The 27,843-nt window shown below is 38.7% G+C and overlaps 1 protein-coding gene across 1 annotated transcript in view; it reads right to left on the bottom strand.

Annotated features, from left to right (window-relative positions):
* Positions 1-26,177, bottom strand: part of FAM102B (family with sequence similarity 102 member B) — a 95,241-nt gene extending 69,064 nt beyond the window's left edge. Inside the window, exon 1 of the mRNA XM_043575721.1 lies at positions 25,930-26,177. Coding sequence (XP_043431656.1) covers positions 25,930-26,066 — 137 coding nt within the window. The 5' untranslated portion in view covers positions 26,067-26,177. The remainder of the gene's footprint in view (positions 1-25,929) is intronic.
* Positions 26,178-27,843: the final 1,666 nt, after the last annotated feature.

The following is a 27,843-nucleotide window of genomic DNA, read 5'->3' as shown; positions in this document are numbered from 1 at the left end:
TTAACTCAAATTGGATTAAAGACTTGAACATAAGACCTGAAAACATAAACCTCCCAGAAGAAAACATAAGTGGTAAGCTCCTTGACATAGGTTTTGACAACGATTTATGGGGCTTGACACCAAAAGCAAAAACAACAAAAGCAAAAATAAGCAAGTGGGACTACATCAAACCAAGAAACTTCTGCACAGCAAAGGAAACCATCAACCTACTGAAAAGGAGAAATATTTGCAACTTATATATCTAATAAGGGGTCGATATCCAAAATATATAAAGAACCCATACAACTCAATAGCAAAAAAATATGATTAAAAAAAATGAGCAGAGGAAATGAGTAGAGATTTTTCCAAAGAAGACATACAGATTGCTAACAGGTATAGGAAAACGTATTCAACATCAGTAATCATCAGGACAATGCAAATCAAAGCCACAATATTACTTCACATCTGTAAGAAAGGATAAAATCAAAAAGACAAGAAATAACAAGTACTGGTAAGGATGTGGAAAAAAGGGGGAACCCTCATACACTGTTGGGAATGTAAATTGGTGCAGCCACTATGGAAAACAGTATGGAGGACCCTCAAAAAATTAAAAATAAAACTACCATACGATCCAGCAATTTCATTGTTGGGTATTTATCAAAAACACAACAAAACACAACAAAATAAAACCAAATGAAAACACTAACTTCACTATTAATGTACTGCTCCTTAAAATGGTTTTTAATTATAAACACAATTCAAAAAGTTATTAGAATCAAAATGTCTGACATTCTACCATCCCATTTACCCCTACTGGATAAATCCTACTAATCTTTCAAAGTGTAGCTCACATACCACCTTTTCTAAGGAGTCTTTCCTATTTTCTCAGTCAGGATTAACAGCTCTGTTCCCCCTCTGAACTGCGAATTTGTACATATACTGTAGACTTGGTCACTCTGCCCTATATTGCATTTAACAATATATGTCAGTATCTCTCATGAAACTGCAGGTTTCTTGATGATGAAAATTGTTTTATACCTATGTTTACAGTAATTATTACTATATTATGCTATTATATATTATATTAATATATATTATTTTAATATATTTATAATATTGTTATTATGAAGGATATACCATTTGAGATAATGAAAAACACTCATGCAAAAGACAAAAATAAATGTCATATACAGTAATTTCACGTAACAAATTTATTAAGGTAATACATTTAATAAAAGATAAACCTGAAATAATATTATCAATAAATGCTATTTGTTGGTGAATGACAAATATCTTAAGACTTATGGCACAAGCAAAAATAGCTTATATACCCCGCTTTGTGCTCACTCTCTCTCTCTCAAATAAATAAACATTAAAAAAAAATCAGTGACTGATACTGTTAAAAAAAATAGCTTACATAAGCACAAATACAAGTAGGAAAAAGAGGGACCTGCCTAAAATTGTTATACAAAAATTCATTACTACATAAACTGATACATCTTAGTTTTATTAAATCATATTGTTTGTAGAATGACTGAATGGACTCATCAATGCTATTTCAGAAAATTCATGGCAAAATATTCCTTTTTTATGAAGTTTTAAAAGGAGAAAACTTTCTTCTTGATACTAATCAACTTTACTTAAATATACTAATATGTAAACAATTGGCTTGACCTAATAAAAATTGGGGGAGGGGGACTGAAAACTGTGGTAAAATACACATAGCAGAAAACTTACTATCTTAACCATTTTTAACTGTACAGTTCAGGAGTCTTAAATACATTCATATTGTACCAAATCTTTAAGAAGTCTTTCCATCTTGTAAAAGTGAAACTTTGTACCCATTAAATAACTTCCCATTCCTCTTTCTCCCCAGGTCCTGGCAACAACCATTCTCCTTCCTGTCTCTATGAATTTGACTACCCTAGGTAACTCACATAAGTGGAATTTACACACACACACACACACACACACACACGCACAGTGAATGGTAGGTGAACATATTATTTGTGGTAATTCAGACTATAGAATACAGCTATCAAGCTGTGAAGACATGGAAGAAACTTAAATGCATTATTACTGAGTGAAAGAAGCCAATCTGAATAAGGTTAGCTACTGTATAATTCCAACTATATGACATTCTGGAAAAGGCAATCTATGGAGCCTGGGATTAGGGAAAAGAAGGGATAAATAGGTAATACAGAAGATTCTTAGGGCACTGAAACTATTCTGTATGATACTATGAAGATGGATACGTGTCAGAACACATCTGTCACAAAAAGCCCATGGGACACCAAGAGTGAACCTGAATGACAACCATGGACTTTGGGTGATAATGATGTGTGAATGTAGGTTCATCAGTTGTAACAAATGTACCCTCTGGTGGGTGATGCTGATAGTCCAGGAAGCTGTGCATGTGTGGGGCAAGGGGTACATGGGAACTCTCAATTTTTCCAGGAACATAATAATGCTCTAAAAGTCAAGTCTGTAAACAAACAAACAAACCAAAAACAAAGAAGGTGAGCAGAAGTGACCTCAGAAGAATCAGAAGTGGGAGGTTAAAGTGGAGAATAAAATTCATGAAAGCCAAGATAGTCAAGTTTCAAGAAAGAGGTAAATTTACCAGATAATTTTGAATAGAGCACAAACGAAGGAATAAGAAAATATTGACTGGATGTGGTAGAGATGGCTGATGATGTCAGTAAGGACAGTCTCCACTGAGTGGTGGGGTGGAAATCAGAGTATAGGGTTGAGCAGGGAGGAGGAACACTTAAGAGACAGCAAATGTGGATTATTGTTTCATGAAGTTTGGATCAGAATTGTGCAGAGGGAGAGGGAAGTTAGATGCAGGTGGCGTCAAAGATACTCAAAAAAATGAGCACTTAACAGAAGGAAGAACATTTATCCTCTGAAACAGGGTGACAAGGTTAGTAGGGTGAAGATCACATCTGTAGGTAGGGGACTGAGAGACACAGACAATCAAAGAGAAGGCCTCCTAGGAAGTGGAAGGAAAGATGCGCGTGACCTTGTTTTTGTACTCCAAGAAGTGAAGTAGTAGAGACAGCTGGAGCAAATGTCTTGTATTACCTGGGCCTTAGAACGCTAAATTATTTCACGTCCATATTGGAAGTCTTCAGGCCATTCATTTCTCTATATACCTCTTGTCCCTGTAATTCACAGGAAAAGACTATGACGCAGATCCTAGTCGCCCAGCCTGCCTGAATCCCCAGCTGGCTCTTTCCCACTGTTCTATCCCTCCTTGCTCTGATTCATTCTCCTGTTGCTGCTCTCCTTCTCAACTCATTTGACCATGTTGCCTGAAACCCTGGTTCCGGAGGGGTAAGTAAACTGATACAGCCTGAACCTCTTCATATAAGAACACTCTGCTCACTGCCTAACTGAAACCAACTATCTCAGGGGGACACTACTTGTACTGAAGCCCTGTGGAATAGGTGATGTTTATTCTCCACCCCCATCTTCCACAGAAGGCGGCACTAGAATTTCCCTAACTCCTCAATGTCATTTGTAGGCTGTAGTTCTACTTCTAAGTTTGAGGCACACAATGTCAGGCTATAGTATCAGCCTACACTCTTCTTCTCCTAGTTAATGTCACACTGAAGCACATCTTTTTTGATCTTTCCCTCTTCACCCCCACACCTGCAATCATTGTCACTATTTAACACCATGCACATGACCTAACACCCTAGACCCAGAGTTCTTTGCCCTATGCCTATCCTTACATCACTTTAGTAACACCTGCACCCTGGACCTTGCCAACCCTCCTGACTGCTCTAGAAGGAAGGAACCTCAAGCTTCCGTACCCCACTCTCTGAGCACATCTCTTATTCCACCAAATCTGTCACAGCCTCATTCCTTCCATTCATACAATCATCCAGGCCTGCATCTTCTAACCATTTAATGTTTTCCTGATTTATCTTTCTGGCCTGGTTTCTCTCCTTATGAAGTGCAGATCCCATGAGTGACTGCTTAAATTCCTTTCTCACCAACACTCTTAATTCCCTTGCCTCCTTGGTCTTTCCACATACCTAACAAACATCTAAACCTGAATCAAACCTTCTAAACATTTCTTCCTATCTCACTATCTCAAACCTATGAGCACTGCTCAAACAATGTGCATTAACATGTACATTGCCATCACTAAAATTCATGTTTTAAATTCCACTTGGGTCTTTTGGATTTGTCTTTGGTGAGCTTCCTCTCCCATCACTTACAAAAGCTTTTCTGATCTTTTACATTATCCTCATGTTCCTTATTCATCCTTTCTCAGTTGCTACTGAGAAAGCTAAGGTCGTCAGATGAGAATTCTCTTAAATGCCAGCCTTAAGCCAACCTACTAACTTGGCATAAATCACACACTCCTCTGCTTTTGGCTCCATAGACCCTACAGTATCAAAGTTAAGTCCAAAATCCTTATAGAGACCACTCTCTCTCCCTTTCTTTATGTGTCAGCAGTAATACACAATTATAGTAGTGCCCCCATGACCGGGGGGGGGGGGTATGTTCCAAGACTCCCAGTGGATGCCTGAAACCATGGATGGTACTGAACTCTATGCGAACGTTTTTTCCTATCTATACATACGTACCTGTGATAAAGTCTAATTTATAAATTAAGCACTGTAAGATTACAGATTAGCAACAATAATGATAAAACAGAACAGCTACAATATACAGTAACAAAAGTTATGTGAATGTGGTCTCTCCCTCAAAATATCTTACTGTACTGTACTTACCCTTCCTCTTATGAGGATATGAGATGATAAAAGGTCTGTGATGAGTGAGGTGAATAATGTAGGCACTGTGACACAGCCTTAGGCTACTGCTGACCTTCTGACCATTCATTAGGAGCATCATCTGCTTCCTGACCACAGTTGACCTCTGGTAACTGAAGTCTCAGAAACCGAAACCACAAATAAGGGAGGGGAATACCACACACAGGTATCCCTCACTTTCTGAAAGTTTGTGTCACTCCACTTCACGTTTAGGAAAGACCTACATTAGCGCCCAGTTTTGCTAACTGAAAGAAATCTGAAGAGGATTTCTGCTTTTATGAGAAAAGTTGTTACCACACGAAAGGAGATCTTTCCTAAATGTGAAGTGGTGTAACGTGAATGTTTGGAAAGGGGCGGGGGTTACTCTCTCCTTCAAAGAGTTCACAATCTTTTGGATAGTGTGATAAACCCATCTTCACAGTGTTCCCTGCACATACCATGCTGCTGTTCCTTGCCATTGTGTATATACACTGCTCCTTCAGCTAGACTTTTTTCAAAATCTTGCTAAGGAATTCTCTTCCATGACACTTTCCCTGCTCTACTCTCCTCCCCCAAACAGTTAAACACTTCTTTCTACTTTTTCCTTTATTTATTATTACTACTGTAAATTTTATACTATGTGGAAATTTTTCATAAAGGCAATTAAAAGAACAAGTTTGGGGTAGAAACAAGAACTATAGGAAGTGAGTGTGAGGTAAAACTGGAGTGGGACAGTGAGGTAAGATTTCATTCATTCAACAGACAACCACCATTAATTAAGGACACAGTATGTGTAGTAAACATTGCAGGAAAGCAGTGGGTGGACTGTAGGTTGGGACAGGTATGGGCATAAAGGTGATGAGACATTTGACTTAGCTCTTGAAGAATGGTTGGAACGTGAATCAACTGAAAGAATGGTGAAGAGGTGGGCAAAGGAGAGAGTACCAAGGAGACAGAAACCCACACACATTTGGCTAATATAAGCTGAACAGTCTTGGCTAAAATGGGAGACTTTTGAAGAGCAGTATCAGGAAATACTGATAAAAAATCAGAAATCAGAAAGCCCTGTCACACAATCCTGGAGTTAGAAAGGGCTGTGAGAACTGTCTAGGTCACCAATCCTTCTAATGAAGGACAATATCCCTGACAAATGGACCAGAGACTGAGGTAGCCTATTTACTACTATATTCTTCTAAATGTTAGAGATTACTTTTCTAATATCATACTGGATAGAGACATGCCTTCTTTAACACGTCTCCATCGGTCCTATGTTCTGTCCTCTGATGCACCCAGCATAAGTCTATTCCCTCTTTATGAGATAGTCTTTCAAACGTCTCTCATTTAAGTGATTTGTGACCTTGAACAAATTATGTTGCTTTTTCTGAGGATCAACTTTCTCATTTCTAAAAAAGTGGTGTGACAGAGGCTAGCTGTACCCTGATATCTGTCCTCCCTTTTCTTTACCATAATTGAATCTTTTTCTGAGTACACGGACACCCAAGAAAGACTATATTTCTCAACCTTTCTTGGGGCTAGGTGTGGCTTTCTGCTTAAGTTCTGGTCAATGGGCTATTTGCAACAGGGACCTCCTCTTCCCCTTTCCTTTTTCCTAGTGGCTAGAATTCGGATGTGGGGTGAACCAACTTAGACCCTGTGGATGAGAACAATACCCTGGGTATGACAGAGCAACAAGATAAAGTCAGGGCCCCTGACAACTTGACAGAGCAGAGCCACCACATCAGCTTGGAATTTATATGAGAGAAAAACAAACGTCTATATGTTTTAAACCACTTATTATTTTTCAATATACATGTTATAGCATCTAATGTATATCCAAACCCAATAGGAGGCAGCATCTCTATAAAAGGGATTTTATCAGAATTAAATAAAATTAAGAATGTAAAATACACACACACATACACACACTCACATACACACTTTTTTTGTTTTAGTATTTGAAGACTATCATTTTCTCTCGAGTCTCACCCTAGTCCCCCATTGTTAACATAATTCAAGATTCCTCAGAATCTTAACAAATTTCTTTGAATCTCACATAGTATCCCTCAAAGGCTGACACCCCAAACTGAACACTAATTTTTTATAAGCCATGTACATAGGACAGCATATACTTCCCTAAATGACTTCCCTATATATTTAATTTGGGGGTCTCTGTGTATTTGTCATCCTTAGCAAAGATATGACAGATGCTTTCTCTAAATATCTGCATTCTCTTGATAAATATTTATGAACTGTTTACTGTGCAAGACTTAGAGATGCAACAGTGAATATCAACTTACTGGTTAAAATGATAATAATGTTGTTATAAGGCACAACTATCCAGTAATGAGACTGAATTTTGAGGACTTCGTACTAGAAAACCACACCTTGAAAAAAGAAACATATGTATTAGTACTATGTTTCTTATGTCTGATATACAATAATCTTAGGGCAAATTTAGAGGGGCCAGGTCCAGTGACCTGTTTAGTGGTGTCACATATTGGAACCAGTTTTCTGAGACTAGCATTCAGAAAAAGTCATACTATATATATTTACCTACAATTTTGTTAGAATATAAAAATGAGAAAACATAAAACTTGAAAGGCAGCAAAATTTAGTGATCAAGAGTGTACCCTAGAACCAAACTGCTTCCTAGCTCTATTGCTTATTAACTATAACTTCCAGTGCCTCTTTGCAGTTCTGTTTTCTCAGGTATAAGCAAAAGTAACAACAGTAATAATGTAATAATAGTACCTTCCTACTAGGGGTATTTTGAGGATATAAAGGCTTAGAAAAGTTTCTGGCACATGGGAAAAGCACTAAAAAATGTTAGCTATCATTATTACAATATAGCATTGTAATAATGTGAGATATTCTAATAATGTGAATAGATGACCCCATTTCTGGTCAGGGTATAAAGAATTTTGTGACACATACTCAATGGTGAAAAGCAAAAAGCTTTCCTAAGATCAGCAACAAGACAAGGATGTCCACTTTCACCACTTTTTTTCAACATAGTACTGAAAGTCCTAGCCATAGCAATGCGGCAAGAAAAAGAAATAAAAGGCATCTAAATTGGTAAGGAAGAAGTAAAATGTCACCATTTGCAGATGACATGATACTTTACATAGAAAATCCTAAAGATTCCACAAAAACTACTAGAACTGATAAATGAATTCACTAAAGTTGCAGGATATAAAATCAATACACAGAAATCTGTTGCATTTTTATACACTAATAATGAACCAGAAAAGAAATTAAGAAAACAATCACATTTACAATTGTACCCAACAAAATAAAGTACCTAGTAATAAACTTAACTAAGGACTTGTACTTTAAAAGACTTGTACTTTAAAAATTATAAAACACAGATGGAAGAAATTGAAAATGACACAAATGGAAAGATATTCCATGCTCATTGATCAGGAGAAAAAACATTGTTAAAATGTCCCAGCTATACAAAGCAATCTACAGATTTAATGCAATCCCTACCAAAATACCAACAACATTTTTGACAGAACTAGAAAAAATAATCCTAAAATTTGTATGGAACCACAAAATACTGTGAGTAGCCAAAGTAATCTGGAAAGGAAGAACAAAACTGGAGGAATCACAATCCCAGATATCAAGATATACTATAAAGCAGTAGTAATCAAAACAGTATGGTATTGGCACAAAAACAGACAAATCAATGGAACAGAATAGAGGACCCAAAAGTAAACCCATGATTAATTAATTAATGTCAATTAATCTTTGACAGAGACAAGAACATGCAATGGGAAAAAGGTAGACTCTTCAACTAATGGTGTTGGTAAAACTGGACAGCTACATGCAAAAGAATGAAATTGAACTACTTCCTTACATCATACACAAAAATAAACTCAAAATGGATTAAAAACCCAAATGTGAGACCTGAAACCATAAAACTCCCTAGAAGAGAGCACAGGCAGTAATTTTCCTGACATTGATTGTAGCAACATTTTTCTAGACATGTCTCCTAAGGCAAAGGAAACAAAACCAAAAATAAACTATTGGCATTATATCAAAATAAAACTTCTTCACAGCAAAGGAAAAAATCAACCAAACAAAAGACAGTGTACTGAATGGAAGAAGATATTTGCAAATGATGTATCTGATAAGGGGCTAGTATCCAGAATGTATAAATAACTTATACAACTCAATACCCTTTCCCCAAATAATCCAATAAAAATAGGCAGAGGACATGAAAAGACATTTTTCCAAAGAAGACACACAGATGGCCAAGAGACGCATGAAAAGATGCTCAGTATCACTTATCAGGGAAATGCAAATCAAAATCACAATGAGAGATCACCTCACACCTGTCAGAATGGCTAAAATAAAAAAACACAAGAAATAAATATTGGTAAGGATATGGATAAAAAGGAACCCTAGTGTTTGCATTGCTGGTGAGAATGCAAACTGGTACAGCCACTACCGAAAACAACATAGAGGTTCCTCAAAAAATTAAAAATAGAACTATGTCCAGTTATTGCACTACTGGGTATTTACCCAAAGAATATGAGAACACTAATTCAAAAAGATACATGCACCATTAGGTTTACTGCAGCATTATTTACAATAGCCAAATTACAGAAGCAGCTCAAGGGTCCACTGATTGACAAAAGAAGACGTGGGGGATAAAGATGTGATGAAATGCATAAAGAAGATGGAATATTATTCAGCTATAAAAAAGAATGAAATCATGGATGGTTCTAGAGAGTATAATGTGAAATAAGGGAAATAAGTCAGTGAATGACTGGAGGAATACTGTATGATTTAACTATGTGGAATTTAAGAAACAAAACTAAGAAAAAAAGACAAAAAAACAGTCTTAACTATAGAGAACATACTGGTGGTTACGAGAGGGGAGGTGGGTGGGGGGCACAAGTGAAACAGGTGAAGGGGATGAAGAGTACACTTATAATGAGCACTGAGCTGCGTATAGAATGGATGAATCACTATATTGTACACATAAAACTAACACTGTATGTTAATTATACTGGAATTAAAAAATAAATTAAAAAAAAAAACCCTCTGTGATGGGGGGGGGGGTTGTCCAAGATGTCAGCATAGGAAGATCCCAAACTCACCTCTTCCCACAGAAACATCACATCTATAGCTACATATGGATCATTTCTGATAAAGATCTGAAAACAAGATGAAGTACTCTCCACAACAAAGGAAAAGAGGACCACATCAAGATGGGTAGGGGAGGCAGAGACACAGTCTCACAAAAAAACCCACCCCTGGTGTGGTGACACATAAGAGAGAGGGATCTCACCAGATAGGCACTCTTCTGGAGGTGTCAGGGGTTGGTACTCCACAATGGGCTCTGCAGCCCCTGGAATATGAACCATGAAGACAAGACCCAAAATGTCTGGCTTGTAAAACCAACAGGACTGATGTCTGGGGGTCCCAAAGTGCTGTAGGATACTATGACTCCCCTCTTGGAGAGCTCATGTACATCCTTACTCACCCTGAGACGCAGTGAAAAACAGCAGTTTGAAAAGAAATGAGGTTTTGTGTGAAGGAGATTCATTTGCTGACCTGGGGGCACTGGGTGGAGGAACGGAGGCTAGTTTAGATGCTTCCTAGATATGAAGGCACTGGCAGAAACCACTGTGGCACTCTTCACAGAGACTACTAGCACAGGTGGGTGACCTTAGATATAGAACTGCTTTGCTAGGATGGGTTGGGTAAGCAGTCATGCTTACCTCTCACCTGCTTAGACCAGAGAGCACATACAGTTGTGGAGTTCTTTCACTCCCTAGCTACAGTATGCCAGCACCGGCTGTTCCAACCCCCCGCCTCCCAGCTGGGGCTGGAAAGTGCGAGTAGCTGGGGCATCCTCCTACTCCCAAGCCTAAAGCCTGTGTATGTGCATGGACCAGGCACTCACTCACTTGCTACACTGCTGAATCATATGAATACATGAGGTTAAGACATTTTCCTGTTGCTTTTCTAACACTGGGGAGCATGTCCTACCCCCTAGATTTTCCAGCTCCTTTACTAAAGCCAGGGGGCATGTGCAATCCATATAGGGGATGTCTGTTGATTATCTGACCCTGCTGGTCAAGAGGACTGGTGTTCCAGAGCTCCATGGGGCTGTAACAGTCCAAAAGACAGCTCTTGGCAGGCCATCATGACCTGGGGACTACAAAGACAGCAGACTGAAACACAACTCTAGTCTTCCTGTGAAAAAGGCCTATTTACTTAGCCTGGAGCTTCAGCTCAAGGCATAGGCTTCAGGTTTCCCATACATCTAGAGGCTAACGAGGCCTATCAGGGAATGTAAGCAGGGAAATACCATCCTTGTGCATGCCACTCACCTTGCTACAGCTCAACGAGCCTTCCCAGGTTTTTGCAACTGTTGCCCAGGGAATACCTCAAGATCTCCTGGTCTGGAGGCTAATATAGATTATGACTGTGGCTCCATAAGATTGTATATATTTGCAAACTTTAAAAGCTCCTGCCTGAGGGTCTGGCTTCCAGTCTGAAACTGGATGCTAAATGAGATTCCTCCCCTTGGATCACTAACAGGTATTGGCACAACCTCAACATGGGAATATCAAGAATAATAAACCAGGTGGTTTAGACAATCACAAAGGTTTGAGAGATAGTCAAGAGTTAGGGCAAAGCTGAATGACAAGGATTATCACCTACACAAGGTCATTCCTTCAAGACAGAGAGGGAGCTGTGTCACCTAATACACATAAACAAACAGAGAGTCAAGTAAAATAAGGAGTCAAAGAAACACGTTCCAAATAAAAAAACAAGGCAAAACCTCAGAAAAAGGCTAAATGATACAGGGATAAGTAATGTACCTGATAAAAAAATTCAGAGTAATCGTCATAAAGACACTCACCAAACTCAGAAGAATGAACACAGTGAGAACTTCAACAAAGAGATACAAAATACATTTAAAAAGTACCAAACAGAAGTCAAAGAGGTGGAGAATACAACAGCTGAACTGAAAAATATACAAGAGGAATTCAACAGTAGACTTGGTGAAGTAGAACTATTGATCAGTGAGGAGGAAGATAAAGCAATGAAACTCACCAAAACAGAAGAGCAAACAGAAATAAGAATTTAAAAAATAAAGATAATTTAAGGAACATCTAGGACAACATCAAGTGGAATAACATTTGCATTTCTGGGGTCTTATAGAGAGAAGAAAGAGAGTAAGGGGCAGAAAACTTACCTGAAGAAATATGGCTGAAAAATTCCCTAACCTAGGAAAGGAAACCGATGTCCAGGTCCAGGATGCCCAGACAGTTCCAAATAAAATGAACCCAAAGATGCTACCAAGACACATTATGATTAAAATGTCAAAAGTTAAAGAGAGAATCTTAAAAGCAGGAAGAGAAAAACAAATTGTTATGTACAAAGGAAACCCCATGAGGCTATCAGCAGAAACTCTGCAGGTCAAAAGGGAGTAGCATAAAGTATCAAAGTGCTGAAAGGGAAAAACTTCAAACCAAGAATACTCTACCCAGCAAGGTTATCATTTAGATTTGAAGGAGAGAGAAAGAGTTTTCCAGACAAGCAAAAGCTATAGAAGTCCATCTCTATTAAAATGGCCTTATAAGAAATATTAAAGAGACTTCTTTAAGCTGAAAAGAAATGGCATTAATTAATAACAATAAAACATATGAAAGTAAAAATCTCACTGGAAAAGGTAAATATATAGTAAAGGTAGTGGACTAATAACTTATAAGGCTACTAAAAGGCTAAAAGACAAAAGTAGTAAAATTAAAAGCTATAATAACTAGCTAAGGGATACATAAAACAAAAAGATGTAAAAAGTGACACCAAAAGCATAAAATGTGTCAGGGGAGAATAAAAAATGTAGAGTTTTGGAATGTGTTCAAATTTAAGTTGCTTTTAACTTAAAGTAGACTGCTATATACATAGGATGATATATGTGAGCCTCATGGTAACCACAAAGCAAGAACTTACAGCAAAAACACAAAAGAAAAGGAGGAAGGAATCTAAACACAACACTTGAAAGTCATCAAGCCACAAGGGAAAAGAGAAAGAACAAGAAAGGAAGAGAGGAACTACAAAAACAACCAGAAAACACTTAACAAAATTGCAACAAGTACATATCTACCAATAATTGCTTTAAATGTAAATTGGACTAAGTTGTCCAATCAAGAGATGTAGATTAGATGAATGGATTAAGAAACAAGACACATCTATATACCACCTACAAGAGACTCACTTTAGAAGGGCACACACAGACTGAAAGCAAAGGGATGAAAAAAGATGTTCCATGCAAATGAAAACAAAAAGAAAGCTGTTGTAGTTATACTCATATTGGACAAAATAGACTTCAGAATAGTCTGTTTAAAGCAAAAATGATTAAGATCACAAACCAGCAAAAAGATACAACATTTATAAATATAAATACACCCAACATAAAAGCACCAAAATATCTAAAGCAAATACTAAAAGACCTAAAGGGCCAATTGATAGCAACATAATAATAATATGGAATTTTAACACCCCAATTACATCAATGGATAGATTACCTACGTAGAAAACCATAAGGAAATATTAGCTTTAAATGACATGTTAGACCAGATGGACTTAATAGATATATATAGAATATTCCATCCAAAAGCATCTGAATACACATTCTTCTCAAGTACCTAGGAAACATTCTCCGGGATCAAATCACATTCTAGGCCATATAACAAATCTCAATAAAGTCAAGAGGACTGAAATAATATCACTCATCTTTCCTGACCATAATGGTATAAAACTAGAAATCACAAGAAGAAAACTGGAACAACTACAGGTACATGGAGATTAAAAAACATATTACTGAACAACTACTAAGTCACTGAAGAAATCAAAGGAGAAATAACAAAATATCTAAAGACTAATGAAAGCAGAAATATAACATACCAAAATCTGTGTGATACAGTAAAAGAGGTTCTAAGAGACAAATTTCATAGCAATACCTCAAGAAATAAGAGAAATATCAAATAAACACTTTAACTTTACACCTAAAGAAACAAGACAAAGAAGAACACATGAAGCCCAAAGTTAGGAGAAAGAAGGAAATAATAAAGATCAGACTGGATAAATAAAAGAGAGACTTAAAAAGACAAATGGTCAATGAAACTAAGAGCTGGTTCTTTGAAAAGGTAAATAAAATTGACAAACCTTTAGCTAGATTCCCCAAGAGAAAAAAGAAAGATGGTTCAAATAAATTCAGAAATTAAAAGGGAGAAGTTACAACTTCTCAGAAATATGAAGGATCACAAGAGGATACTAAGAACAATTATATGACAACAAACTGGACAGCGCAGAAGAAATGGATAAATTCCTAGAAGTTTACAATCTTCCAAGACTGAATCATGAAGAAATAGAAACTCTGAACATACTGATTACTACTAAAGAGATCAAATCAATAATCAAAAATCTCTCAACAAACAGAAGTCCAGGACCAGATGGTTTCACTGGTGAATTCTACCAAAAATTCAAAGATTGAATACCTATCTTTCCCAGACTCTTTAAACACTATTTTTTAAAAGTTTATTTATTTTTGGAGAAGGGCGGGGGGAGAGCACGCAAGCAGGGGAAGGGCAGAGAGAGGGAGAGAGAGAATCCCAAGCAGGCTTCTTGCTATCAGCAAGGAACCCAATGCGGGGCTTGATCCCATGAACCATGAGATCATGACCTGAGCTGAAATCAAGAGTGGGATGCTTAACCAACTGAGCCACTCAGGTGCCCCCTTCCCAAACTCTTAAAAACAAAACAAACAAAAAACACTGAAGAGGGAAAGCTCCTAAACTCATTTTATGAGGCCAGCACTACCCTGATATCAAAATGACATAATGATACTGCACACAAAAATAGAATTACAGGCCAATATTCCTGATGATCATAGCTGCACTATACTCACAAAATACTAGCAAACTGAATTCAACAATACATTAAACGGATCATATACCAAGATCAAATAAATGGGATTTATTTCAGGGATGCATGGATGGTTAAATACCTGTAAATCAATCAACATTATGTACCACATTAACAAAATAAAAGATAAAAAGCATACAATCATCTCAATAAATGCAGAAAAAGCATTTGACAAAATGCAACATTCACTCAAGATAAAAACTCTCAACAAATTGGGTATAAAGGGAATGTACCTCAACATAATAAAGACCATAACTGATAAAATCACAGATAATGTCATACTAAACAGTGAAAATCTAAAAGCTTTTCCTTTAGGATCAGGAACAAGACAAGGATGCCCACTATCCCTACTTTTATTCAACACAGCATTGGAAGGCTTAGCCACAAAAATTATGCAAGAAAATGAAATAAAAGGCATATAATTTGGAAATGAAGTGAAATTGTCACATTTGCAGATGACACTATTTGCGGATGACATGATACTACATATAGAAAGCATTAAAGATTGTACCAAAAGACAGTACTAATAAATGAATTCAGTAAAGCTGCAGGATGCAAAATTAATACACAAAAATCTGTTGCATTTCCATACACCAACAACAAAGTAGCAGAAAGAGAAATCAAGAGAATAATCCCATTTACAATTCTATAAAAAAGAATAAAATAGGGGCGCCTAGCTAGATCAGTTAGTTGAGTGTACAACTCTTGATTTCAGCTCAGGTCATGATCCCAGCGTTGCGGGATGGAGCCCCACGCTGAACTCCATGCTGAGTGTGGGGCTTTCTTGGGATTCTCCTTCTCTCTCCCTCTCGGCTGCCCCCATCCCCCTTTATGCGCGCTCTCTCTCTCTCTCTCTCTAAAAAAAATAAATTTTAGGAAAAAGAGTAAGTTACCTAGAAATAAGCAAGAGACCTAAAAACTGAGAAGTATAAGACATTGATGAAAGAAACTGAAGATGACATAAAAAAGTGTAAAGATATTCTAGGCTCATGGACTAGATTAATATTGTTTAAATTAGAAAAAAAATTTTTTTACATTTATTTTATTATTTTTGAGAGAGTGAGACAGAGTGCAAGTGGGGAGGAACAGAGAGAGTAGGAGACACAGAATCTGAAGCAGCCTCCAGGCTCGGAGCAAGCAGTCAGCACAGAGCCTGATGCGGGGCTCAAATCCACGAACTGTGAGATCATGACCTGAGCTGAAGTTGGATGCTTAACTGACCCACCCAGGCACCTCTGGATTAATACTGTTTAAATGTCCATACTACTCAAAGCAATCTACAGATTCAATGTAATCCCTATTAAATTCCAAATACATTTTTCACAGAACTGAAACCAATAATTCTAAAATTTGTATGGAACCACAAAAGATCCTGAATAGCAAAAATAACATTGACAAAGAAGAACAAAGCCAAAGGTATCACACTACTTGATTTCAAACTATACTACAAAGCTATGGTAATCAGAACACTATGACACTGACATAAAACTGACACACAGATGAGTGAAAAAGAATAGAGAGCCCAGAAATAAACCCATGCATATATATTCAATTAATTTAGAACAAAGGAGGACTACCTGGATGGTTCAGTCAGTTAAGCGTCTTGATTTTGGCTCAGGTCATGATCTCCCGGTTTGTGAGTTCAAGCCCCATATTGGGCTCTGCGCTGACAGTGCAGAGCCTGCTTGGGATTCTCTCTCCCTCTCTCTCTGTCCCTCCCCCAAATGCACTCTCTAAATAAATAAATAAAAATATTAGGACAAAGGAGGCAAGAATATACAATGGGGAAAGGACAGTCACTTCAATAAATGGTGTTTGGAAAATTGGACAGCCACCTGCAAAAAAATGAACTGAACCACTATCTTATACCATACATAAAAATCAACTCAAAATGGACTAAAGACTTGAATGTTAAACCTAAAATCATAAAACTCCTAGAAGAAAACATAAGTGGTAAACTTCTTTACATTGGTCCAAGTGATGTTTTTTGATCTGACTCCAAAAGCAAAAGAAACAAAGCAAAAATAAACAAATGGGACAATCTTAACTAAAAAGCTTCTGCACAGCAAAGGAAACCAACAAAATGAAAATGCAACCTACTGAATGGGAAAAGATATTTGCAAGTCATATATCCAATAAGGAGATTAATATCCCATATATAAAGGATTCATACAACTCAATAATAAATAGACAAACAATCAAATTAAAAATAGACAAACAATCAAATTAAAAATAGACAGAGAGGGGTGCCTGGGTGGCTCAGTTGATTAAGTGTTCGACTTTGGCTCAGGTTCATGATTTCAAGCCCCATATCAGGCTCTCTGCTGTTAGCACAGAGCTGGCTTAGATCCTCTGTCCCTCTCTCTCTCTCTCTGCCCCTCCCTGTGCTCTCTCTCTCTCAAAAATAAACATTAAAATTTTTTTTAAAGATTAAAAAAATAGGCACATATTTCATTTTATTCATGGCTGAGTAATATTCCTGTGTGTGTGTGTGTGTGTGTATGTGTGTGTGTGTGTAGACACACATCTTTTTTTATCCATTCATCAGTCAATGGACACTTGGGCTGTTTCCATAATTTGGCTATTATAGACAATGCTGCTATAAACATCAGGGTGCATGTACCCCTTTGAATTGGTATTTTTGTATTCCTTGGGTAAATACCTGATAGTTCAACTGGTGGATCGTAGGGTAGTTCTGTTTTTAATTTTTTGAGGAACCTCCATACTGTTTCCACAATGGCCATACCTGTTTGCATTCCCACCAACAGTGCAAGAAGGTTCCCCATTCACCACATCCTCACCACCACCTGTTGTTTCTTGTGTTGTTGATTTAAGCCATTCTTATAGGTGTGTGGTGATATCTTATTGTAGTTTTGATTTGTATATCCCTGATGATTAGTGATGTTGAGCATCTTTTCATGTGTCTGTTAGCCATCTGCATGTCTTCTTTGGAGAAATGTCTGTTCATGTCTTCTGCCCATTCTTTAATTGGATTATTTGTCTTTCGGGGGTTGAGTTTCGTAAGTTCTTTATATATTCTGGACACTAGCCCTTCATCAGATATGTCATTTGCATATATCTTCTCCCATTCTGTAGGCTGCCTTTTAGTCTTGCTGATTGTTTCCTTCGCTGTGCAGAAGCTTTTTATCTTGATGAAGTCCCAATAGTTTATTTTTGCTTTTGTTTCCTTTGCTTCAAGAGACATATCTACAATGAAATCTTGTCATTTGTGAGGACATGGATGGAGCTAGAGAGTATTGTGCTAAGCAAAGTAAGTCAGAGAAAGACAAATTACCATATGATTTCACTCATATGTGTAATTTAAGAGACAAAATAAATGAGCAAAGAGAAAAAGAAAAGAGAGGCAAACCAAGAACAGACTCTTAATACAGAGAACCAACTGATGGTTACCAGAGGGAAGGTGGGTGGGGGGATGTGTTTAATAGGTGATGGGGATTAAGAAGCACACTTGTTTTGATAAGCACCAAGTGTTGTATGGAAGTGCAGAATCACTTTGTTGTATACCTGAAACCAATAATACACTATATGTTATCTAACTGGAATTCAAATAAAAACTAAAAAAAAAATAGGCAGAGGATTTAAATAGATGTTTTTCTAAAGAAGACATACAGATAGCTAACAGGCACATGAAAAGATGCTCAACATCATGAATCATCAGGGAAATGCAAATCAAAACCACAACGAAATACGTTACACCTTTAAGAATAACTATTATCAAAAAGACAAGAAATAACAAGTATTAGGGAGGATGTGAAGAAAAGGGAACCCTACTGGTGGGAACGTAAATTGGTGCGGCCACTATGGAAATCAGTATGGAGATTCCTCAAAAAATTAAAAATAGAGCTACCATACGATCCAGCAATTTCACTACTGGCTATCTATCTGAAGAAAAAAATATTAATTCAAAAAGATATACTCACCCTATGTTCACTACAGCATTATTTACTATAGCCAAGATAATAGAAACATGTGTCTATTGATGTGTCCATTGATGGATGAATGGATAAAGATATGGTATACGTATATAATGGAATATTATTCAGTCATAAAGAAGAACGATTTCTTGCCATTTGTGGCAATGGCACAATGGATGGATCTTGTATTATAATAAAAGAAATAAATCTGACAAAGAAAGACAAATACTGTATGATTTAACTTACATATTGAAACTAAAAAACAAAACAAGGGGCACCTGGGTGGCTTAGTTGGTTGCGCATCCAACTTCAGCTCAGGTCATGATCTCATGGTTTGTGGGGTCCAGCCTTGTGTCGGGCTCTATGCTGACAGCTCAGAGCCTGGAACCTGCTTCGGATTCTATGTATCCCTCTCTCTCTCTGCCCCTCCCCTGCTCACGCTCTGTCTCTGTCTCTCAAAAATAAATGAAAATGGTAAAAAAAATTTTTTTTTAATAAAACCCAGACTCATAGATATAGGGAACAGACTGGTGGTTGTTAGAGAGAAAGGGTTGGGAGGATGCGAAATGAGTGAAGGGTATTCAGAAGTACAAACTTCCAGTTATAAAATAAATAAATCATGGGGATGTAGTATACAGCATGGGAAATATAGTCAATAATAGAGTATTAACTTTGTAAGGTGACAAATGGTAATTAGACTTATTGTGGTGACCACTTTGCAATGTATACAAATGTCAAATCCCTATGTGGTACACCTGAAACTAATATGATATATATATGAATTATATATGAAAAAATAGAATTCTGTGCCATATGGCCAAACAGCATTTCTAATACTGGTTATTTTTCATATTTGCTAATCATTAGTATTTTTTACCTTAAAAAGTCAACTTAATGTACTGAAGGGCAAGTTGATAATTCATCAAGGGCATTAGAAATCTGCATTTCCTTTGATTCAGTAATTCCATTTCTAAGTATTAGTCCTAAAAAATAATGATGAATGTGCACAAAAATTCGTTTTAATGATGCTCAGTGTAGTGTGTTCACAAAAGTATTAATTAAAAAGATAGCAGAGAGGGGCACCTGGGTGGCTCAGTCGGTTAAGCATCTGACTCTTGGTTTCAGCTCAGGTAATGATCTCACGGTTTGTGGTTTTGAGCCCCATAAGGGGCTCTGTGCTAATGGTGCAGAGCCTGCCTGGGATTTTCTCTCTGCACCCCTCACCCCCCCAAGCCCCGCCCCACTCCTGGGCACTCTCTCAAGATAAATAAATAAACTTAAAAAAAAAGGTAGCATAGAATAAAGACTATTTCAAAAGAGGCATGGTTCAATTAACCATGGAGATCCATACAATGGAATGAATGATATACAACCTATTAAAAAATATTTTGTAATTGAATATGTAATGATATGGGAAGATACATTAAGGGAAAAACATATTAAGTACATTATGATACTATTTTGGATTTTAAAAAAGTATGTGATGTGATGTGATCTGTGGGTGTGTATCAATAAAGACTCCCATGTTATATACGAAAATATAATAGCGATACTTTCTAGTTGGTCCTTTATATGCAACTTCTGTTCTTTCTTTTTGCTTTTCTATTTCCTAAATTTTTAAAAAAAATTTTTAAATGTTTGTTTATTTTTTTAGAGGGAGATAGAATCCAAAGCAGGTTCTGCACTGTCGTTGCAAAACCCCATGTGGGGCTTGAATCCACAAACCCAACCGTGAGATCACGACCTGAGCTGAAGTCGGACATTCAACCTACTGAGCCACCCAGGCACCCGTCTATTTTCTAAATTTTTCATAAGAATCTCTCACTTTTGCAATACGGAAAAAAATTACTAAAAATAAGTACACAATGCACAGTGAACTAAAATCTTGAAAACATGAAGACATACTCTGGCCAAAGAGAAGAAATCCCTTCAGCTTGTTTACAGAGTAAAAGATCCAACACACAGATGTGCTCATTAGCTTCCCAGACACTCCCTGAATTCACATGGTTTTTGCCACAGGCTCATGTGAAACTTAGAGAAGTATTTAGCGATGAGCACAGAAAAAGCTGAACAAAATATGGCAAACTTGGGAATCCTAAAAATGCAGGAAAATTTTCTTCTTATTCCTTTATTAAAGCAGACCAGAAATGAAACTTGTTCTCACAGTCTAAGAAACCTCAAGAGATTTAAATGCTTTTACAAAGGAAGCATGCTCTTAAAAGATTTAAATAATGTAATTTTCTGTCTTTTTGAAAGGTTCAAAAATATTTTATTAGGCAATAATTGGGTTTCAGTTTATTAGATTACTGTAATCATACAAAGTGTTATCTGAATGTTTTATTTATTATGATATGTAAAATCTGACAATTTTAATAACATTTATCACAAATAAACACATTCTGGTCTTTATATTATTTCTAACCCCTTCACTAAGCACACTTTCCCAGGAGAAACTGGATCCTTCTAAAATTAATTTTCACTACTAATCTTTAAAAAGGCAAACAGTGTAAGGAAATTCTAGATGAAAAGTTTAGTAAGCAGCCTTATTTGCAATAGAACAGAACCTAAGAAATCTACAATAAATTTCTCTAAGTGCTTATCAGGCTCACTGTCACCTCAATGTTGTGTGTTAAACATAAAACCTACCTCTTCATATCCTCCCCCCACAGTATTCTATCAACAAATACACCTCAAATACACCACGATATACCTCAACAAAACAAAATGAAACAAAGATTCTTCTGGACTTCTTTGTCATGTCGTAAGGGCATTTGTCATAAGGGCATTATCATTTTATCAGTTACTTATATAGAACAACCTCCAAGTTCAGGTTCTTATTAGCTCCTTCCTGGGTTATTTTAACAGACTCCTACTTTGTCTTCCCACTTCTAGTCTATCCCCACTTGAATCTGACAAACATCAGCCTGCTAGCCATCTTCAATACCATTTTAATCACATTACACCTTAGTGCAAGAATCTCAAATTGACTTTTATCCAATGAGCAGTGGAAAGCAAACTCTTTGTAATGGTTTCAAAGTCTTTATCTTTGCTTCTGTTTGGTGTGAACTCTCTCTGCAATCAAGCTGATCTGTCACCAGCTCCTACTGATAACCTGCTCAAGCTGCCCTCTCACCCTCACTTCCTTGTCAATGCAAATTCATCCTCCTGGCATGCTCAGCTGAAAAGCCAATATGGTTTTCAGGAACCATTTCAGCTGCAAATAAATCCTCTACCTACAGAATTTCAACAACACTCATATACTGTCTCACCCATTGATTAGCCACTAAATTATACTGTCTCCTACTGGTGAGAAATTATACATCTATGATCTAATTTCATTAAGTAGAGCTAATTCATTTATGGGCATTTTTATTTGTTGTCCTTCTCAGAGCCCCTGATACACAGTTAGAAACCTGGTAAATGCTCAATTAATATTTGGTGAGCAATGAATGATCTGCATCTTTAATTTCTGTATAAAGCTAAATATATTTATAATTTGATATGTACCTCTAAGGCTTTTCTCTAAAAAAATGAATTATTTTTTTTTATTTTTATTTTTTTAATTTTTTTTTTTTCAACGTTTTGTTTTATTTTTGGGAGAGAGACAGAGCATGAACGGGGGAGGGGCAGAGAGAGAGGGAGTCACAGAATCGGAAACAGGCTCCAGGCTCTGAGCCATCAGCCCAGAGCCCGACGCGGGGCTCGAACTCACGGACCGCGAGATCGTGACCTGGCTGAAGTCGGACGCTTAACCGACTGCGCCACCCAGGCGCCCCTAAAAAAATGAATTATTATTTTATGTACATTCATGCATCAGGGGTCTCCAAGAATATCCCCAGGTTGAGTGATCCACTGGGAAGACTCATAAGACTCAGCATATAGTCATGCTCATTTCTAAGATTTATTATAGTGAAAGGACACAAAGCAGAATCAGTAAAGGGAAAAGGTTCATGGACCAAAGTCCTTGGAAACCATGGGCAAGTTTCTAAGTCTTCCCAGTGGAGTCACCCAGAACACAGTTTCTCTGGCATCAAACTGTGGCAACACCTGTCATCTACCAAGGAAGCTCATTTGGTGACTGGTCATATAGCCACCCTTCCCCTGGCACAGACCAAAATTCCAGACTCCTAGAAAGTATTCAGCATAAATCACATTGTTTGTAGTCTAGGCACAGTGAGACACTCTAAAGTTTTACATCAGTGTAAGGAACTGATGACCATTCAAGTTCCCTGATGCCAGCAAAAACATTGTAAGCAGGTCTTTTTAAGAAATTAGTCTTGGGCCTGCTATGTTAACCCTTTTCTATGAAGTTAATTTCATATATTTTTAAAAAATGTTTATTTATTTCTGAGAGAGTGAGACAGAGCGTGAACAGGGGAGGGCCAGAGAGAGGGAGACACAGAATTGGAAGCAGACTCCAGGCTCTGAGCTGTCAGCACAGAGCCCAATCAGGGCTCGAACTCAGGAACTATGAATCATGACCTGAGCTGAAGTTGGATGCCCAACCGACTGAGCCACCCAGGTCCCCCAATTTCATATTTTTTATGCGAGAAATGTTATAGTGTTAGCCATATTTGATTTATAGGAGGCACATAAAGTTATTTAAAAAAAATTAAATTCTAGCATTTAATTACAGATGCAATGCCTAGCCTGGTACCCAATAATTAAAAATTAGGTAATTTAAAAATAATTCACATCCTTTAGATATTTCAGGTTTTTTTCTCCCCTTGTAGAATAAGGTAAATTTTTCAATTTTTTTAAATGTCTATTTATTTTTGAGAGAGACAGAGCGTGAGTGGGGGAAGGGCAGAGAGATAGAGGGAGACACAGAATCTGAAGCAGGCTCCAGGCTCTGAGCTGTCAGCACAGAGCCTGATGCGGGGCTTGAACTCACAGACCGCGAAATCATGACCTGAGCCGAAGTCTGACACTTAACTATTTGAGCCACCCAGGAGCCCCTAAGGTATCATTTTCAAACCAACACTTTTGTAATTGTCAGGATAAAGGAGTTAAGAATCAACATCTAAAGGAAGCAAACCCTCTCAGACAAGCTCCTTGTCTTCTCTTTAAATGTCAATTGGGTGCTAGAGCACTGTGATATCTGTTTTTGGTACATCAACTTACTAAATCCTCACAACAACCCCATATGCCAGTGATGGTTTCTATTTTGTAGATGCAATCTTTGAGAGGCTGAGTAACCTACCAGGTTTACCACGGTGGAGCCAGGATTTAGGCTCAGATCTGCCTTATCCTAAATCCTTGCTCTTAGCTTTACACAAACTACCTCTCCCTAACAAGGCACAGGCTCCTTATGAATCATTTCCCTCCAAACTACAGGGGCTTTTATTTGGCCACATAGAGCACTATTCTCAACCCTACTGATTTTCATTAAGGTCACATTTTTGTTGGAAGAGAAGGGGGAAATTTAACCCAGGATACTCTGCTTTCTTCTTTCCAACTCTTGCAAATTAGAAATCAAATTATACCCCTTGCTTGTTAAAACCATTAGGAAGCTCCCTACTCAGCACAGCACACTTTTCTCCTTCATCTGGCATCAATGTGAAATCAGACAGACCCATATCAAGATCTTGGCATTTCACTTACCACATGTGGATGCCTTGGGAAAGTTAACCTGAGTCTCGGTTTATTCATTCATAAAATGTGAATCCCTACCTCACAGGTTTTCTGTGAGAATGAAATAAGGTAATAAGCTTAAAGGACCCAATTTACATGTATTCGCTGAATAAATGATTACCTGCAACACTGAAATAACGGATTTGTCAGTAGCAAGCCAAATCAATGATCTGAGGGAGGAAAGAGTTAAGAGAGAAGTAGTACCCTGACCACCAGATGTCATCACTGGCCCAGAAGAGCTGGTCTAACAGCCATTAGTGGGGCATGTGACCCTGCAGCAAACAGGGTAAGATCCAGGATAAGACAGTCATTTGTACCTACAGGACATTCAAGAATTGGCTTTGGTTTTTCAACACTTTAGGAGCTGGTACAATAGTTGGTGCACCATTTTAAGTTACACTGTTCTTCTACCAGTGTGTTAAAATGATTGCAGTGTAATTAATTAGCTGAATAGCCACAAAAGATTTGTCATCACAGTTTAATTTTTAAAAGTATCCTTGGCTAACTGTTTTTTTAATTCTGAGAGTCAATAATGTTTTATAAATCCTTGGCTTTGGCCAACTAGCCATTACATTTTCTGGCTTCTACAGGCTTCAGTGTTGCCACTGTAGACAATCTTCTGGCCCCAATTTCACAACCTATTTATCTTATTCTCTTTACATTAATAGGGATGACAGATCAAAAGAAAGCAGAATATTTTTTAAGGTAAAAATAAAGTTCATGAACAGTAAATTTAGGCAAAATAAGTATTGTTAATCTCTTTTCTTGATCTCAGGAACTTAAAAGTTCATTTTTAAAAATTATGTAAATTTCCTATTTTCTTAAAGAACACTTACCTTAGGGTAAATCTGTCAACCTACCCAATAGACCTTAAATTACTTAAGGAACACTATCACCCTTGACTTCAGTCCGCAATCTGCCAACGACTCTCCCTGAGAGTGCCTTGGGGTTCATTTCAAAATGAACGCAGGTCTGGGCTCTCCTTCTGGTTCCAAGTCCTTTACACTGAGAGCCACTAGTGGCCACCTCAAGGTTGGTAATTCAGTGAGTGTTGAGCGCGTAACTGGAGACGGAGCTCTCCGATGAGGCACAGACTGTTGTCTCATCTGCCAGGGAACACTTGACTGAAGTCAAGACAAGCCTGATCAGGCCTACCCTGGCCACATTCTGGGCTTCTGAGTACCCCCCCCCCCCTAAGAAACAAAAGAAAAGGAGTTAATGCTAAGCACAGGTTTCTGTTCAGAGCGAGGGCTCTTGGAACGCAAGCGGTTTGGGTTATTTTTGTTTCTGTTTCAATAACAGTTCAATTTCCACTTTGCATTTCACAAATACGTAAATGTCTTAAGAGAAACCAGAAGCATTCTCTCCCTTCTGGCCACTGCACCCATTCCTAGAGAATTTAGGAGGGAAGAGTAGATACCAGGAACCATCTGGAATCAGGAGAGCAGGAGCCAAGCCCAGCTGGGATGGACCCATTTGCGAAGCACTTTGTGCAGATCAATAAACTCCTGACTGATTTCAGACTGGGTCCCTAGAGGACGAGGAGCTCACGAGGCTGGCTTTCCCCCTGAAGTAAACGGGCCAAGGAAAGACAAGCTGCCCATGAAACAAACCCCTTCGGGGCAGGCGGAACGGCTCGGGAGGCGCCGAGGGCGAGTTACCTGGGGGACTCCGCGGTGAAGCTGCCGCCGTCCAGCAGCCGCATCTTGCAGAAGAGGACCCCATTGACGAAGGGCACCGAGGAGAGCTCCTCGAGCTCAAAGTCCACCTTAAACTTAAACTTCTTCTTCTTCATCATCGTGAGAGCCAGACGCCGGCGAGCGGGATGCGGGGGCGGCCCCAAGGGGCGCGCGGGCCGGCGCCGCCGCCTCAGCTCGCCGGAGACCCGGGTCCGCGCAGCCCCAGGGCCAGGGCCAGGGCCAGGGCCGCGAGCTGCGCGCGGGGGCGCGGCCGGGGGGCGCCGCGGGCCGGCTGGAGCCGGGGCAGGGGCCGCCGCCGCCTCCGCCGCCGCCTCTCGCGGCAGCCCGGGCCGGAGCGCGGCGGCGCGGACCCCGCCCGCCCGCGAGGAGTGGTCGTGCTGCAGCTCGCCTGGGCGGTGGGCGCCTTTTCGGTGTGCAGCTCGCCGTCGCCGCCGCGCGTCTGAGAGCCCAGAGAGGCGAAGACTTGAAGACTGCCGTTGCCGCCGCCGCCTCAGCGCCAACCGGGCCAGAGGCGCCCCCAGCGGCGGCGGCCAGCAGCGCACCGCGGGCGGAAGCGGGAGGGCGGGCGAGGAAATTCTGGGCGGGCGGGCGCTTCGCCGGGAAATTGACCCACGACGGCAGTTAGAGCGTCACGCCTCTCTGGGGTTAAAAAAAGACAAAACCCAACCAAAATGGAGCTTCCTTCTACAGCTTCCCCCCAGCCTTCTTTCAGTTTTTGCTTCGCCTCCTTTCTCCCTTCCCCCTCCAGTGATTTTTTTCCACCCCTCTTGAGTTTGAGAGTCATGGGTTAATAGGGTTAATCAGAATCTCCACGACGTTACTTTCGTCAAATTGAAATCCTATAACTAAGATTTCCTTTACGTATTCTGAAGTCAGGAGGCTTCTAGTATTAGGACGAGGTAGGAAAAAGGAAAGGGATTAAAATGTGTGGAGGGCCTACCAAGTGCCCAGGCACTCAACTGCTGTGGACGCATTTTCTCCTTTATGTGTATGTATGTATGTATGTATGTATGTGAAGTTATTTATTTATTTTTGAGAGAGAGAGAGAGAGACAGAGAACACAAGGGGGGTGGGGGGCGGGGGGGGGGGGGGGGGACGGGTGGAGGAAGAGGGAGAGACACAGAATCAGAAGCAGGCTCCAGGCTCCAGGCTCCAAGCTGTCAGCACAGCCAGACATGGGGCTGGAACTCAGGAACTGTTAGATCATGACGTTAGGGGAAGTCAGACAGACGTTCAACCAACTGAGCCACCCAGGTGCCCTGTCTTATTTATACTTTAATTCCTATCCCTAGAATAAAAGACTATAGGAAGGGTTAAAAGAATACCTTCCCTTTTAAATTGTGGCTGTTGATAACAAAGAACTGAAAAGCCTGAAAATAAAGCCTCCTTAGATGCATAGCAATTACCTTCTTTCCATAGGCATGCATATGTTATTACAATATATTTGCCTGCTTGGATACATAAAGTTAGTGTTTTCAAACTGAATTGTCCTTTCAACTCAAATATTCCCTCCCACTAATCTCTGAAAGCTGTAATTGAAGAGCTTCTCATTCTCAGTTCACTCTTTTATTCATGCATTCATTTATATAAAATAGTTTTTAATTTCCTAAAATGTCAGTCATTGGCTAGACCCAGTGATCAAAAAACCAAAAACCTGACCTCAAGAATTTTACAACTTAGTGAGAGACATATATAAAGCAGTCATTAAAAACTAAATCTAGCATCAAGTTGTGTTTGTTCAGAATGAAGAAGCAATTTGTCTAGAACTCAGAAGAGGAAACAATTAAGTGAAGTTGACACTTTCTGGATAAGGATGAATAGGATTTTCCCGTGTTCAGGGTGGAAGAAATAGAAGACCCAGAGGCAGAGTACAGG

This window comes from Prionailurus bengalensis, chromosome C1 (genome assembly GCF_016509475.1).
Source record: "Prionailurus bengalensis isolate Pbe53 chromosome C1, Fcat_Pben_1.1_paternal_pri, whole genome shotgun sequence".
In the NCBI taxonomy this organism is placed as follows: Eukaryota; Metazoa; Chordata; class Mammalia; order Carnivora; family Felidae; genus Prionailurus; species Prionailurus bengalensis.
This window is presented reverse-complemented; position numbering and strand designations above follow the sequence as displayed.